This window comes from Neofelis nebulosa, chromosome 10 (assembly GCF_028018385.1).
Source record: "Neofelis nebulosa isolate mNeoNeb1 chromosome 10, mNeoNeb1.pri, whole genome shotgun sequence".
Classification (NCBI taxonomy): domain Eukaryota; kingdom Metazoa; phylum Chordata; class Mammalia; order Carnivora; family Felidae; genus Neofelis; species Neofelis nebulosa.
In genome coordinates, this window is record NC_080791.1 from 46,995,996 (window position 1) to 47,010,219 (window position 14,224).

At 36.6% G+C, this 14,224-nt stretch overlaps 1 protein-coding gene across 1 annotated transcript; it reads right to left on the reverse strand.

Moving 5' to 3' along the window:
* Positions 1-4,650: 4,650 nt before the first annotated feature.
* Positions 4,651-13,943, reverse strand: TMEM126A (transmembrane protein 126A). Its single transcript, XM_058690332.1, has 5 exons — positions 13,412-13,943; positions 11,038-11,136; positions 7,271-7,464; positions 5,379-5,493; positions 4,651-4,892 (listed from the first exon to the last, which is right to left on the reverse strand). Exons 1-5 carry the CDS (start codon positions 13,468-13,470, stop codon positions 4,700-4,702), a joined length of 660 nt encoding a protein of 219 aa, XP_058546315.1. The 5' UTR covers positions 13,471-13,943; the 3' UTR covers positions 4,651-4,699.
* Between the last annotated feature and the right edge of the window lie 281 nt (positions 13,944-14,224).

A 14,224-nucleotide genomic window follows, 5' to 3' on the forward strand; every position in this document is an offset into this window, starting at 1 on the left:
TCGGTCAAAAATTTGGCATCTGCTGAAAAAAATGAATGCCATATTCAAGTTCCCAAATTACTTCTGTACTGATTTCACTTTCCAGATTTCACTTTCCAGAAATGGAGATATGAAAAGATTCTCTGGAATCCTTGAAAGACTTAATAGAAATACATGAGACTAAGTTAATTTTGGAACAAAATCATACCCTTTTGTCTTTCATGGGAGTGATCAGTTCTTGCATACCTTTTAAAAATTGTAACCATTGGAGAAGAGAATTATAGTATTTCATCAAGGAATAATAGAGTCTTTACACAATCAAGAGCACATTCTGTAGAATTACATTTAGTGGAGTAGAATTACATAAACAGGGCATCAGGGATCACAAAGCATATCATGAGTTTGTATTTATTTCCTGGAACTTGAGAGCTAATCTGAAGTATAGGCTGACCTTGCTGAGTAGAATATAAAAGTTAATGTAAAGTCTTTAACTATAAAGAGTAGTCTTTTTAAATAGATGCATTGATTTGTCTTGTGTATCTGAAAAAATTGATTATGATTAAATATGTGAGTAGTTAATTACAATTCAGGGTAATAGGATGTTTGGATTCTGAGGTTTTGGCTTCTTGAGTTTTCTCTGAGTACTTGACACTTTCTTGAATATTTTGAGGTTTCTAACGAATGGTATCGTAGTTTCTACTGTTATATATTAAAATTTCTCTAGTGTAACGTAAGGGCTTTAGTATTCTGGATGATGGGAGTGTTTTTTTTTTTTTTTTATGCGGAATGTGATTGTTTTACTTAATTGAAACATTTTTCCAGTTTATTACAAGTGTGAAAAAACACTCAAAACTCTGGATTGTTTTATTTCATTCATTGGATTATGTTAATACATTATTTAGTCTGGTCTAGACTGAGTCATTTTATCTTACTGACTCATTGGGAAGTGTGTAGATCAGAGAGGTGGGAGGGGTAGGAGAAAGCCAGAATGAGTTATCAAAACTATACAGTTTGGTTATTGTATGGTATTATACAGAATTTATTAAACCCACTGTTGCTTGTAATCTAAGTATATTCAGTGCCTGTGCTGCCAGGCAACAATGAGCATGTGTAGTGGCTTATACTCAACTGATGGATATTCCTACAGTTCCAACAGTATAACTGGTTGTATTTCTACAACCAAAGATTTGGCATTAACACTAGTTGGTGATGATTAATTACTCCTTTGATAGAACAGAGTGGATAACTCACTGATAATGAGTAATTACCTGTAAAAATACATGATTACCTAGTTCAGCATTTTGAAGTTCTAGTTTAAGGTTTCACTAATTTAGTCAGAGTTTTAAGTTAAATAATCTGATGATTCTTAAAAGTTGAGTAGGTACTGGAATACTTTTAAGTGTTTACTTTTTCCCCCAGACTCTTATTAATACAAAGTGTTGAGACCCTCCCAAATGTTTATATTTCTGTATTTTACTGTGTACTTTTTTCTTCAGAAACCAGGTAGTTAACCCTCTAAGCTAGGGATCAGAAAGGGGAGGGTCTTCCATTAGAAACTTGTAGAATGTTTTGTGTGGCCGGCATAGTATTTTTCATATATTTGAACTTGAATACCTCAATCCTCTGGCAGTCACTCGTTGTCTTACAATACCAGATAGCTCTCAGCTCTGATCTGTTTGTAGTAAAATGGTCATTTACTTTCAGTTTTGAAATGTAGAAAAATTAAACGAGGTGATTTAAATTTTATTCAGAAAGTCACCATCTTTAGGAATATAAATCATGCAGTATCAGGGAAAAATTGATTTTTAAAAAAATATATAGGTTGGTTAATAGAATGTTGTTGCTCATGAACTTGCCTTTTTCATTGCTTTGGTTACTGATAATAGTGTTTTTATTCCTACTTTTTTACCTTCCTCAATTTGTACATTCAAGATTTCTTAATTAGAGCCATTTCCCCCAGTTTTTAAAAAGAAACCAGTTTACAATCGACTTTAATAATTTTTATAGTTTTGTTGACCCCAGATTATTTTTTGCTGAAAATTATTTTGCTTAATTTTCAATCTAATTTAAAAATGTAGTCACTAATGGTGTTTTGAAAAATTGCATCGTTGGGATAATATGCAGTTTGATTTTTATTGGTGGCCCAACTTTTCTTTACACTGTGCCTCCAAATGCTGTATCTTTGGACACCCACTGCAGTCAGTTTCCTAGACCGTCTGGCTTTTAATGTGCTATGGTTTGGGGTTTACAATGTAATATGAGCCTTCTCTCTTTCATAAAGCCAGATAACTACACCAAGTAAGTTGTAAAAGACAGACTTAAATAGTTGGTTTACTCTGACTGAACTGAACTATTAAAAGCTCTCTAAGGGTAGTGTTCTTAAGGTCTTAGCTACAAATGACTATTTCCCTAAATTGTAAGGAAGACCACAGCAAGTTTACATGTCATTTACCTGCCCCCATCCAAGTTTTGGTAAAGTAGATTTGTAGCAACAGATGTAAAATAACATTGTCTCTTGCTTATATTGTCCATTTTTACTAATTGGAAAGATGATCTAAAAATATATATGGTAGGACGGAGATGTTAGAAAGTAATTCTTTTTGGTTACAGACACCATTGTAAACTCTTGTATGGATTTATAGATGGTATTACGGTAGAAGTGTTTCAGCACAAGAAAACAATTTGTACTGAGATACCAGTTTAGTTGCCAGAGGCTTTTGAATTATCCAGGTTGATTGCGCCATTCTTTTTCTTTAAGCAGTCTAATTTAGTAATATGGATTTCTTATTTTTGAAGTCAGGAGTTTTAATTTTTGCTGTGATGAGTAGAACTCTCCTTTAAATAAAAATGACAGAATGTAAAGTATATAATTTTGGGTCAGAGAGCTTTAAATTTTTTTCTTAATGTTTATTCATTTTTTGAGGGAGAGACAGAGCATGAGTGGGGGAGGAACAGAGAAAGAGGGAAACACAGAATCTGAAGCAGGTTCCAGGCTCTGAGCTGTCAGCACAGAGCCTGATGCGGGCTTCAAACCCATGAACCATGAGATTATGACCTAAGCTGAAGTTGGATGCCTAACCAACTGAGCCACCCAGGCACCCCAGGGTCAGAGAGCTTTAAGTAAAGCATATTCATTATAGAAAACTGAGAAAATACAGAAAGGAACCAAAAACAAAAAGAAAAATCACGACTAATTCTCTAACCCAGAGAATATTCATAGTAAAATATAGATTTCTTTTGCTTTGTAATTGGGATCGTTCTATATATAAATTTGTTAGGGAATACATTTTAAGGTACTTGTTGAACATCATCTTTCTGAAATATTTAAAATGAATTTTGAATTTTGTTAATTTTGTTTGAATTTAAAAATATTTAGCTGTACTGCTTTCTTCTTTGAGGAGACCCTGAAAGCCTATTTCACTCATGAGGCTGCATTTTCTAGGTAACAAGCTAAATTAAATTCTTTCATGTAATTAAGTAGCATAAGATTATATAACAGATACATCACTATATTTGAAAGGAATAAATAAGATGCTTGTGAATATGTTGTAGGAGGACACTTTATTTGGTAAGATTGGCTTGTTTCATAAGGGAGTGTTAGTCTAGATCCACACCATTCAGTACTGTAGCCATTACTCACATGTGGCCAAAAACTTTAATTAAAGGTAAAAATGCAGTTTTCCAGTTGCACTAGTTACATCTCAGCCACATAAGGATAGAAGCTAGTTACCATGGTGATTTAGATGCTTTCACTTAAGAAAATAAAGAAATGAGATGAAAAGTTTTAGGAAGAGGAGTGTAATACGTCACTTAGAAAATTTAAATGATCTGTCTTAGGAAATGAGGAATATTAGATGAGGCTATCTCAGAAAACAAAACCGGGAGCAATAGGAAGAGTGTTCTATTTAAGTGCTACTATTTATGTCAGGTGGTGGGTTAGTCAACTTCCATATATTATATAATACCAATCTTGAGTGAGGTTACTGTTGAAGAAACTGAGGACCAGAGAGGTTAAGTTGCTCAATTTACACCACACAGCTAAAAAAAAAAAAAAAAAGTCTGGGTATGTGACCCCAAAGGGTTATCCCATACTAGATGGAATCTTCAGAGGTAGAATTTGCCTTGATCTTCCAAGAACATAGATATCCAGAGATAATTAAGATGACTCTTTAAATAGTTAACTCTGTCATTCTATCACTGTACTGGCAATATCAACATATCAGCTCCAGCTGAGCCTACCATCTTTAAAACTGTAAGAATTGATCCCTCTGTGAGGAAGGTCGTTAAATATGTTCTAAACTATGGATTAATAATACCAATGGAAAGTGAATTGGGAAAACGGAAGCGTGAGTAACATTTGCTGTAGTGAACTGATCCTCATCCCTGCCTCCCATTTTCATTCCAGCTTGGATTCTTTATGAGGCCTTCAGTTAAAACTGCTGTAAGGCTATTTTTCCTGTATTATGGACCAAAATATGCTTAATGTAAAGGAGTGGAGCAAGGGAAGTGAAAGAGAACATTGGGCAAATTAAAGAAGTTACACTCTTGTTTAAAGGGATGGCCCTTACTGGTATTCAGCCTTGTGTTGCCTTGTGTAGCCTTAATGTTATCGGTCCCAGAACTGTACCTCGTGATAAATTAACAAATGTATGTTTATTCATACACTAGACATTTATTCATACGTTACAGTTTTATTTTTGTGTACAAAGTTGTTTAACAATCACTGAATTTCTAGGCCAGGTTCAGGTAACTGAAGAGCCTTTATAACTAATTTATATTGTCTAGATCCAAGGTATGCTGCAAACATGGTCTGGAGCAAAATGGGAAATAACATCTTTCTAAAGACAGGCTTAGAAATTCTAGTCCAGTAAGTTAAGATGTTTCCTTTTTCTGGTAGCAGGGCTGACTCATACCTATAAGAAAACATTGAGACAATTCTCTAGAAAAGACAGTTGTATCAAATGGTACAATATCTATTAATCCCAGAAGTCTTAAGATAAAACTAGTTTAGGTAAAGATTAAGGTAATTCGGTTTTTCTCTTTGATGTATTAGTCTTTAAAACTATACATTTGGGTTTTTTGACCCTTTATCCACTTTGCCTCTGAAGGCTCATACAGCTTATATTGCTAGATATGAATTCATCAGAAAATAACTGCAATATTTGGCTTATAGCTAGCCATTTTGTGATGGAATTTTTCTTTAATGAGCTCTCATGCTTGGCAGAGTAATGTTTGCAGCTTTGTAGCTGGCATTCAATAAACAAATTAAGGTTACGAACCTATATACCCAAGAGGTATAGTGGCATCAATTTCTAGAACTGTTTTCAAATTCTTGAGAAGTAGTCATTTATATATTTTTGAAGTTTTTCAATGATTATGAGGAGAAAAAAGAATCCTACCTGGCTGCTAGGCCACCATTCACAGGTATAGCCAAGAAAACAGGGTACAGACCACCAAAAACAAGACCAACCAGTCCACCCCGTGTTATGGTACAGGTTTCACAATTCAAATCACCTAGGAAATAAATCAGTTCTAAAATGAAGGTCATGATAGTCAAGCAAACATGATTTTAAAAATGCAAGCTTATCTTAAATGTGTCACAACTCAATTTTCAGGCAGCAAATACAAATCTACAAGGCATATTAGAAGGTATAATATGTATGGATAACCTAAAATGGCCATGAATAACGAAACCATCTTTGGAAAAATACTCTAATTTGTTTTGAACTTGAATATAATCTCAGTTTGCACTGCTTCTGCTTTCTGCACTTGTATTGGCAAACCTGAGGTAATCTGTCTTCAGGAAACTTGTAACTCATTTTTAAAAAATGATTTGTAGTTCATTTTCTGTTTTTATATTATATAGCTTGACTATTTTCATAAAATTCTTTATTCATTTCCAAATTAGTATAAGCTATTTTAAAAACAAAGCTAAATTAATAACTTAAGTTTTAGTCTGTTCGGTTCACTGGGTGGTAGGTTTCCCTAGATCTTAAAAATTCTTTCCACAGTGATCATGGGGATTCATGCAAAATATTCATCCGGTTTAAACCAATTTGGAACACTTAAGAGAATTTAAGTGGACTATCTCCCTTCCATCTGACCATCACCTGCAGTAATAATATTTTTATTTGAAATCAGTCAAAAAATTTTCATGATTAGCCATACAGGCATACCTTGTTTTATTGTGCTTCATTTTATCATGCTTTGCAGGTAATGCTTTTTTTTTTTTTTAATTGAAGGTTTGTGGCAACTCTGTTTTGCGTAAGTCTGTAGGCACCATTTTCCCAGCAGCATTTGCCCACTTCATGTCTCTGTGTCATATTTTGGTAATTCTCATAACATTTCACACTTTTTCATTATTGTTACATTTGTTATGGTGAATGGTGATCTGTAACCAGTGATTACCACTCGTTCAAAGCTTAAATGACAGCAATATTTTTAAAATACATGCATTGGTTTTTTTAGACATAATGCTATTGTACACTTTAAACAGACTATAGCATATTGTAAACATAACTTTTATATGCACTGGGAAACCAAAAAATTCTCTGGACTTTGCTAAAACATTCACTTTATTGCAGTAGTCTGGCTAACCTGCAATATCTCCAAGGTATGCTTATACTGAAAGCACTCAGCACATACCGTAAACAATCAAAAGGAAATGAAGTCTCCATATATTTGTAATTCTTGTATATACATTTAGTGCATTGGGAGATTTAATCTATAAAGGGTCTTATTCCCTTCAGTTTTTCCCCCCCTTTTTTCCTCTATACAATTTTTTTGAAAACTAAGGCAGCAGGGTGCCTAGGTGGCTCAGTCTGTTAAGCGTCTGACTTCGGCTCAGGTCATGATCTCACGGTATGTGAGTTCGAGCCCCACGTCGGGCTCTGTGCTGACAGCTAAGAGCCTGGAGCCTGTTTCAGATTCTGTGTCTCCTTCTCTCTCTGACCCTCCCCCGTTCATGCTCTGTCTCTCTCTGTCTCAAAAATAAACGTTAAAAAAGAAAAAAGAAAACTAAGGAAGCATTTTTTAAAAATTACACATATTTCTTTAAGTATTGTGGGAAAGAACTTAGCTAAAGAAAACTGTAACTGCTATGAGTGTGCATTTCACTTGCATAGAAGACTAACTTGTTATATGAACTGCCACTTTACACAGGCTAGCAAGTTTCAGTCTTATCCATGCACTAACTAAAATATATTAACCTGGTGTTAATATTTAAGGATTAATGTAAAGTGCAAATAATACATACCAAAGCAAACTCTGGTGATAGTGAAATCGAATTTACCTGTATTCAAAGGTAGATTTACAAAACCTTTGTAAGATGCATGCGCAGTCAAAAATGGGATCACTGCCATTGGTAAGCCAGCAGCTATACGAGCCTGTGTCACGTTTAAGATGCGTCGAAAAAGACTATTTGCTATTAGACCACAGAGAGCAGCATTAAGTCCGATATAAACTGATCCATGTTCAAATAGATTCCTGAATGGTGAGAAAAAAAGAGTAACTTTTTTTGTGTGTGCTGTCCAACAATTCTGGTGTAAACACGACAGAATTATAGGAATAACAGGATACCACATTTATCCCTTAGAGCTCCGTAAAACAAAAACCTTTTAGAATAATGTTTTATGTATAGATTTTTATTCTAAGGTCTTTGGAATTTGTTCAACAATTAAGGATAGAGTGATACATTTAGATCTTGCTGAATGGGCTTTGTGATTTTGCATGAGACAGTATAGAAATTTCCCACAACAATGTAACCGGGAAGAGCTTCTGAAGGGTCTTGTGAATGCCTCTTTGGGCTCCCACAATACCCAATACTTAACTCTAGCACAACAGATGATAAGGTGGATCTATCTTACAAACACTTCTATGTCAGGCTTCCCCACCAGTCTTCAAGTAAATAACTTGAAGATAATGGATACAAAGATATATTTGTCTTGTTTTCAGTAGCACCTGACACCTAAAAGGCATTCATTAAGGTGAAATTAATAGGTTTCCTTTCACTTTACCCGGAAGGATTAGAATCAGGATAGGGAGGTGGAGGAGTACTAATATTTAAGGGATATCCTATGTTAGGTACTTTACAACAACCCACTGAAATAAAGAACAAATTGATGTTTTGAGCTAGTAAGTGGTAGAATTGGTTTTTAGCCAAGGTATGTATGAATTTTAAAATGCATGTTCTATGCTTTCTTTAGTTTTGGAAAAAATAATACCTAAACTCATTTCTGGATACTGAAAGTACTCCAAACTCTTTAGCCTACCACTTTTCTACCACCTGCCTTGCCATCTACAACACAGGCATCAAACTCTAAAAATTTCTCATCATTTATTTAGCCAGACGACCCACACAATGCCCCCTAATTTCTGTGGTTAACACTCATCTTAAAAAGCTTTTCTAGGAATTCCTAATTGAGCTTCCTACATTGTATAAGGCATTACTTTTCTTACCTGTCACTCTGCAATCATAATAGTGCTTGTCATTCAATCACTGAGTACCTACTACACGCAGCAGACTTGATGCTGGAGACAAAAAATTATCTTCTACCTTCAGTGTTTTCATAGTTTATTATTGGAGGATGAAAGACGTGAGCATGAGATAAAACAAGTCTATTGAAATGGTAATGGAAGTATAAGCGAGAGGCAGTTTAGAAACTTAGGGTACACAAGATATATTTAAAAAGTGAGGAGAGTCTAGAGAACCTACCAAACAATAACAGAAAACCCATGAAAGTGAAAGACCTATGTATTTTTGTATTTTTGAATAGCAAAGTTTATGGCCTCCCAAATTTTAATTTCTTATGGTTTAGAGCCACATTTTTAAGTTAATTCAGTACAAAACAGTTACTATCTAGCAGCTCCTTTGCAAGTCAGTTTTCCAAGAAAGTGCCTATATTACTAGAAACTCATGACTGTTTAGCAAGACACACACAAAACAACTAGACAACATGAATGAAACACATGAAATAGAAGATCACAATTAAGTGGCAATGAAATATATGGTACATAAAATTATTTTGTAGATCAGAAAGTGAAGTTTTTGATATTAAAGTTTCATACACCTCAGGACTTTTCAAATACCTATTAAGCATATCTAATGATAATGCAAGACCAGGTGAGGATTCAAACTTAAGAGAACAAGGATAAGAAAATAGGAACGGGAAAAATATGAAATAAGTCAAAGATAAGGAGACACTGTCATCTGCCCTGTTCAGGTGCCAATGCCTGAGAGCAATTTTTACTTCCAAATTAAAGCTTACTTACTATGCAGTTCCAGCTTACTTCCCCACTGTTTCTGCATTCTTATTTGGTGAAAGTCCCAGTGAGATAGCCTGCTCTTTTCAAAGCTGCCACCACCTATTATGTCAGTCTTTCTGGCTCTCTACCTTACTGAGCTGGAAACATGGACACAAGCCCTTTATTGCTTGAAAAGTTCTGTTACCTCAGGAAAACAACAAAAGGACGTACAGTGTGTGTGTGTGTGTGTGTGTGTGTGTGTGTGTGTGTGTGTGTGTGTGTGGTGGGGGAAGAGCTGTAGGATATACAGCTTATGAAATCTCACCAAGTTCTTATTGCTGCCCTTGGTCTATAGGTTCTCTCTTGTTGGGCTAAGTAGCAGCAAGACTGGAATTTACTCAAGAATGTATCTGGAATTTACTCCAAAATGTATTTCAAATCCACCTTTTTCATGTCCAATGACCCCACCCCTACCATCACCACCTACCAACATTACTATACCAGTTTTCTTACTGGTCTTAAATTTCTCTCCTACCTTAAATCTAGTTCCCCAAAGCAACTGGAACGTTCTTTAGAAATGTTAGCTGGATCACATCATTCCCTGCTTAGAACTCTTCCTGTTCCTTCAATCTTATGCCCACTTCCCTGTTTTTCAGTAACACTGGTTCCTCAGGTATGATCAACATTTTGCCACCTTGTGGCCTAGGCATATGCCATCCCCTCTGCCTGAGATACTGTGTCTCTCTCCTCCCTAGGCTGGCTCCCCTTCATGCTTTTTGGTCTCATAATTTCTCTCTTTTTTTTTTTTAATTTTTTTTTAAACGTTTATTTATTTTTGAGACAGAGAGAGACAGAGCATGAACAGGGGAGGGGCAGAGAGAGAGGGAGACACAGAATCTGAGACAGGCTCCAGGCTCTGAGCAGTCAGCACAGAGCCTGACGCGGGGCTCGAACTCACGGATGGTGAGATCATGACCTGAGCCGAAGTCGGACGCTTAACCGACCGAGCCACCCAGGCGCCCCTCATAATTTCTCTTTAAATGGAACCTATTCAGAGAGGTCTTCTTGCTATAGAAATGCACTATTCAGTGCTGTCTTCAGAGATCCTCTGTTTCCTATATAGCCTTTTTCTATTTAATAATATAGATCTTTAAGCCATGATCTCATTTCTCTGGCATTTCTTGTCATGTGTGTCACATGGCACTCTCTTGGACTGTAAAACATAGTTCTAGAAATGAACTGACAAGACCATTTAATTTTTTTTTTTAATTTTTTTTTTTTTAACGTTTATTTATTTTTGAGACAGAGAGACAGAGCATGAACAGGGGAGGGGCAGAGAGAGAGGGAGACACAGAATCTGAAACAGGCTCCAGGCTCTGAGCTGTCAGCACAGAGCCCGACGCGGGGCTTGAACTCACAGACCGTGAGATCATGACCTGAGCCGAAGTCGGACGCTTAACCGACTGAGCCACCCAGGCGCCCCCAAAGAAGACCATTTAAAAGCCATCTTAAAGGTCTATTATTTAGATGAGTCTATAAATGTTCACATCGGACTATACTCTCACCCAAATGGAAAAATTGCTGAGCACTATCATATAATTAGATATTTCCAAAGGCATGAATTCTAGCCTTAACTTCAAGCAAAATAGTTAACCTCTCCTGGTCTTGGGTTTTCTCAGTAAGGCAAGAAAAAGAACTCAGTTTCCTTCTGACATTATATGTTTATATTCAAATCAAATAAATGTGAGATAATGAACGAATGACGAAAATCCACCTGGTAAAAGATGTTTTTAAATTAAATTTAAATTAAATTACCTTTCTGCTTCTGGGAGGTGGTTAATTTTTCTGGTTATGATATTGAAAATTAAGTCTTCCTTGACAGTATCATCTGGTTCATGATTTTTCATCTTGAGCCTTAAAAAATTAAAATATTTCTCAATAATATGTATCTATAGAAAAACAACAAAAAGGCTTATAAAAAGCTTTATAAATACCATAAATATTTAATTAAAAAATTAGCTATAGCTTGAATTCATAATCTGAAAAATCAATGCATACACACCATACCAAAAAATATATTCTAAGTGAAATAGAATCAGAACATGAAAAGCAACCCATAAAGCTTCTAGGAAATACAGAATAGCTTTATAATCCTTAAAATATTTCTGAATTTGTAAACAGCACTAAACATAACACCTAAAACTAACATTAAGCCAATATTAACTGATTAAAATTAAGAACTTGGGTTGATCAATAGCTACTATAAAGATAAGCCAGTCTGGGAGAAAATGTCTGCAATATAACTGACAGAGGAGCAGTTAGTACCCTGAATATGTAAAGAAGTTCATATATCAAGAAAAAGGCAAGCAACGCAATAGAAAAGTTGGCACAAGGTTTGAACAGGTACTTTCACAAAGAGGGAAGCAAACAGCCAATAAATATGAAAATATGTTTAACCTCATTATAAAAATTAAAACCACCATGAGATATCAGTCTGTACCTGGGTTGGCTAAATTAAAACTTCACAATTTCAATTACTGGCAAAAATGCTGGGTAACTGGAACTCTCATGTGCCACTGGTCAAAGTGTACACTGTACCCACTTTGGATACAACCACTTTAGAATAAAGAATTTGGTATTGTTTAGTAGGTAGAAGAAACATATAATCAATTTCACTTTCAGGTATACCCTAAAGTAGAAATCTGCACACTTTCTCTAAAGGGCCAGCTAGTAATGTAGAGTAGGGGGATGGTGAACTATGAGTATTAGCCTGAAGATTTAGCTCATTAAACAAGATTTCAAGGTAGCAGAGTTCAAAGCAAAAGTTCAGAAATAACAGCAAAATACAACACAGTTTTATGAAATTAGATTTTTGTTATACATTTGCTACGAGATTAATTTACAACACTGATTTATTGCTGGGTACCTGTTAGATATAAGACTTCATTTGGAACATGTTGAGTGAAATGAAACTTCATATCCCTAGATTTAAAATTAATAAGTACAATATAGACTTAGAAATTTACATCTAGTTTCCTGGACACAAACTTTTTGAGGGTCTTGGTTACAGTACCATGACAGACACCATCTCTAACCTACAGGAACTTTGAATAATTCTGTTTATGTGCTGGAGGCGCACGTGTGTTGTGTGGATAGATATATAAATTTAGTATATACAGAGAAATTTGGGGCGCCTGGCTGGCTCAATCGGTTAAGCCACCGACTTCAGCTCGGGTCGTGATCTCGATGTTCCTGAGTTCAAGACCCCTCTGCGCTGACACCGCAGAGCCTGGAGCCTGTTTCAGATTCTGTCTCCCTCCCTTTCTGCCCCTCCCCCGCTCACGCTCTGTCTCTCCTTCTAAAATAGATATTATTAAAAAAATCTAAAAAATGTACTGAGAAAGTGTACGATGTATAGTTCTGAAATAAATTGTTTCCTTAGAAAGTCCAGCCTGCTGCTGGACTAGTTTTCTATTTTATGCTCTGCATATTGACGAGGTTCCGAGTTCTGTGAACTAGCTTTTTCTAAGATGTGGCTATTAAAAGTCTTCCTTAATTCAAAAAAGTTCTGCCATAGCAGCCCGCAGTAGGCCTTTGTATCTGCGTTACTAACAATAAATCCAGGGGCCTGGCTGCTCAGTCCGAGGAGCATGCGACTCTTGATCTCGGGGGTCCTCAGTTCAAAGAGCATGCGACTCTTGATTTCGGGGGTCGTGAGTTTGAGCCCCACTTTGGGTGTAAAGATTACTTTCAAAAATTTTTTTAATACAATAAAAACAAAAACATAACGAATCCAAGTCCAAGACAATGTCACCTTTAAATCCTACAAACATTTTTAAAAGCTTTTGCCTTAGCTATCTCACATCCCTCAGGATAGCTCTTAGGCAAAGGGCCAAGTGGGGCCTCTGAAAATTAAGTTAGGCCAGGGTCACCCTGGCTATTAGCAGTAAAGCCAGGATTAAATTCAAACGCAGACTTTTTTTTTTTTTTTCTATTAGCTTAATTTAAATATAAGGTCTTTTCTTCTAGGATGTAAAGTGAAGAGACGGTAGGCGTCGTCTCCCCTCCTCCCTCTTCCCACCCAGTCAGTGGATCTCATTCCCGCGCTGCAGGTGAGCGGCACGTCACCGCGCTGTACCTCTCTTGGTACCCGAGCATGTACTGCACCCTTTCCCCAGAATGCCATTACCTTATGCTCTGGTCACAACCCTCCTCGGCACGCTGGGGTTCACGCCAACCTTTGCTCATCTAGCCTGAACGCAGCCATCTTTGGCTGACACGTGACTCGGGTCAGGCAGGCGCCGGGTCGCGGGCGCTGATTGGGCTTCCAGCACAGAGGTTGTCTGCAGTAGTAACTTCCTGCTGCGGGAGTTCAGCCGAGGGAAGTGGTGGGCCGCTGAGTGAGGAGTGGGTTTTCGGCGAGCGCGGGGGTACTTGTTAACAACCTATCCTCCGCCTTCCAGGACAGAGTCTGTGGAAATTGTGCAATTTCGGTATCAGAGTGACCGTAATGCTTCTCCTTTCACTGAAAACCTACCTTGCACACATTACTTCAGTTCCTGGCCAATAGAGCCAACCTCATGTGTTGAGATAGGGTATACAGAAAACTGCACAGCCCTTGGCATGCTATAGGTACTGTTAAAAGAAGCTGAGATTTCTTGGCTCCATCGGTTTTTTATTCTCCCTTGAATCTTAAGTTCCCGTGCTACGTTGTGATCTGGTTAAATGTTCCACCACAGTCTGAGCACCTCAAGAGCAAGCGAGAGGTTTTTTTTTTTTTTTTTTTTCCTGAGGATCTCTGGTGCCCTGCTGAGGACTGCTTATTAAAAAAAAAAGGTTGGGTGAATTATGGTGAAAGAAAAACTAGAGAGTGAGAGAGCTAGTGGCTTCGTAAGTCAGAACAATTGAGAACCAAAGTCTTGGACCAAGCCTCTGAAGACCTCTCAGTTCTCATCTCCATTGGTTCTTTTCTCATCTATAAAACAGGAGGGGAAATAATAGT

Coding starts and splice junctions, on each gene's coding strand:
- TMEM126A (XM_058690332.1), bottom strand. CDS start 13,470: ATGAGCAAAGGTTGGCGTGAACCCCAGCGTGCCGAGGAGGGTTGTGAC. Junction 7,465..11,037: donor CACCTCCCAGAAGCAGAAAG/GTAATTTAATTT, acceptor CTCACCATTCAG/GAATCTATTTGAACATGGAT. Junction 4,893..5,378: donor AATGGTGGCCTAGCAGCCAG/GTAGGATTCTTT, acceptor GTTTTCTTATAG/GTATGAGTCAGCCCTGCTAC.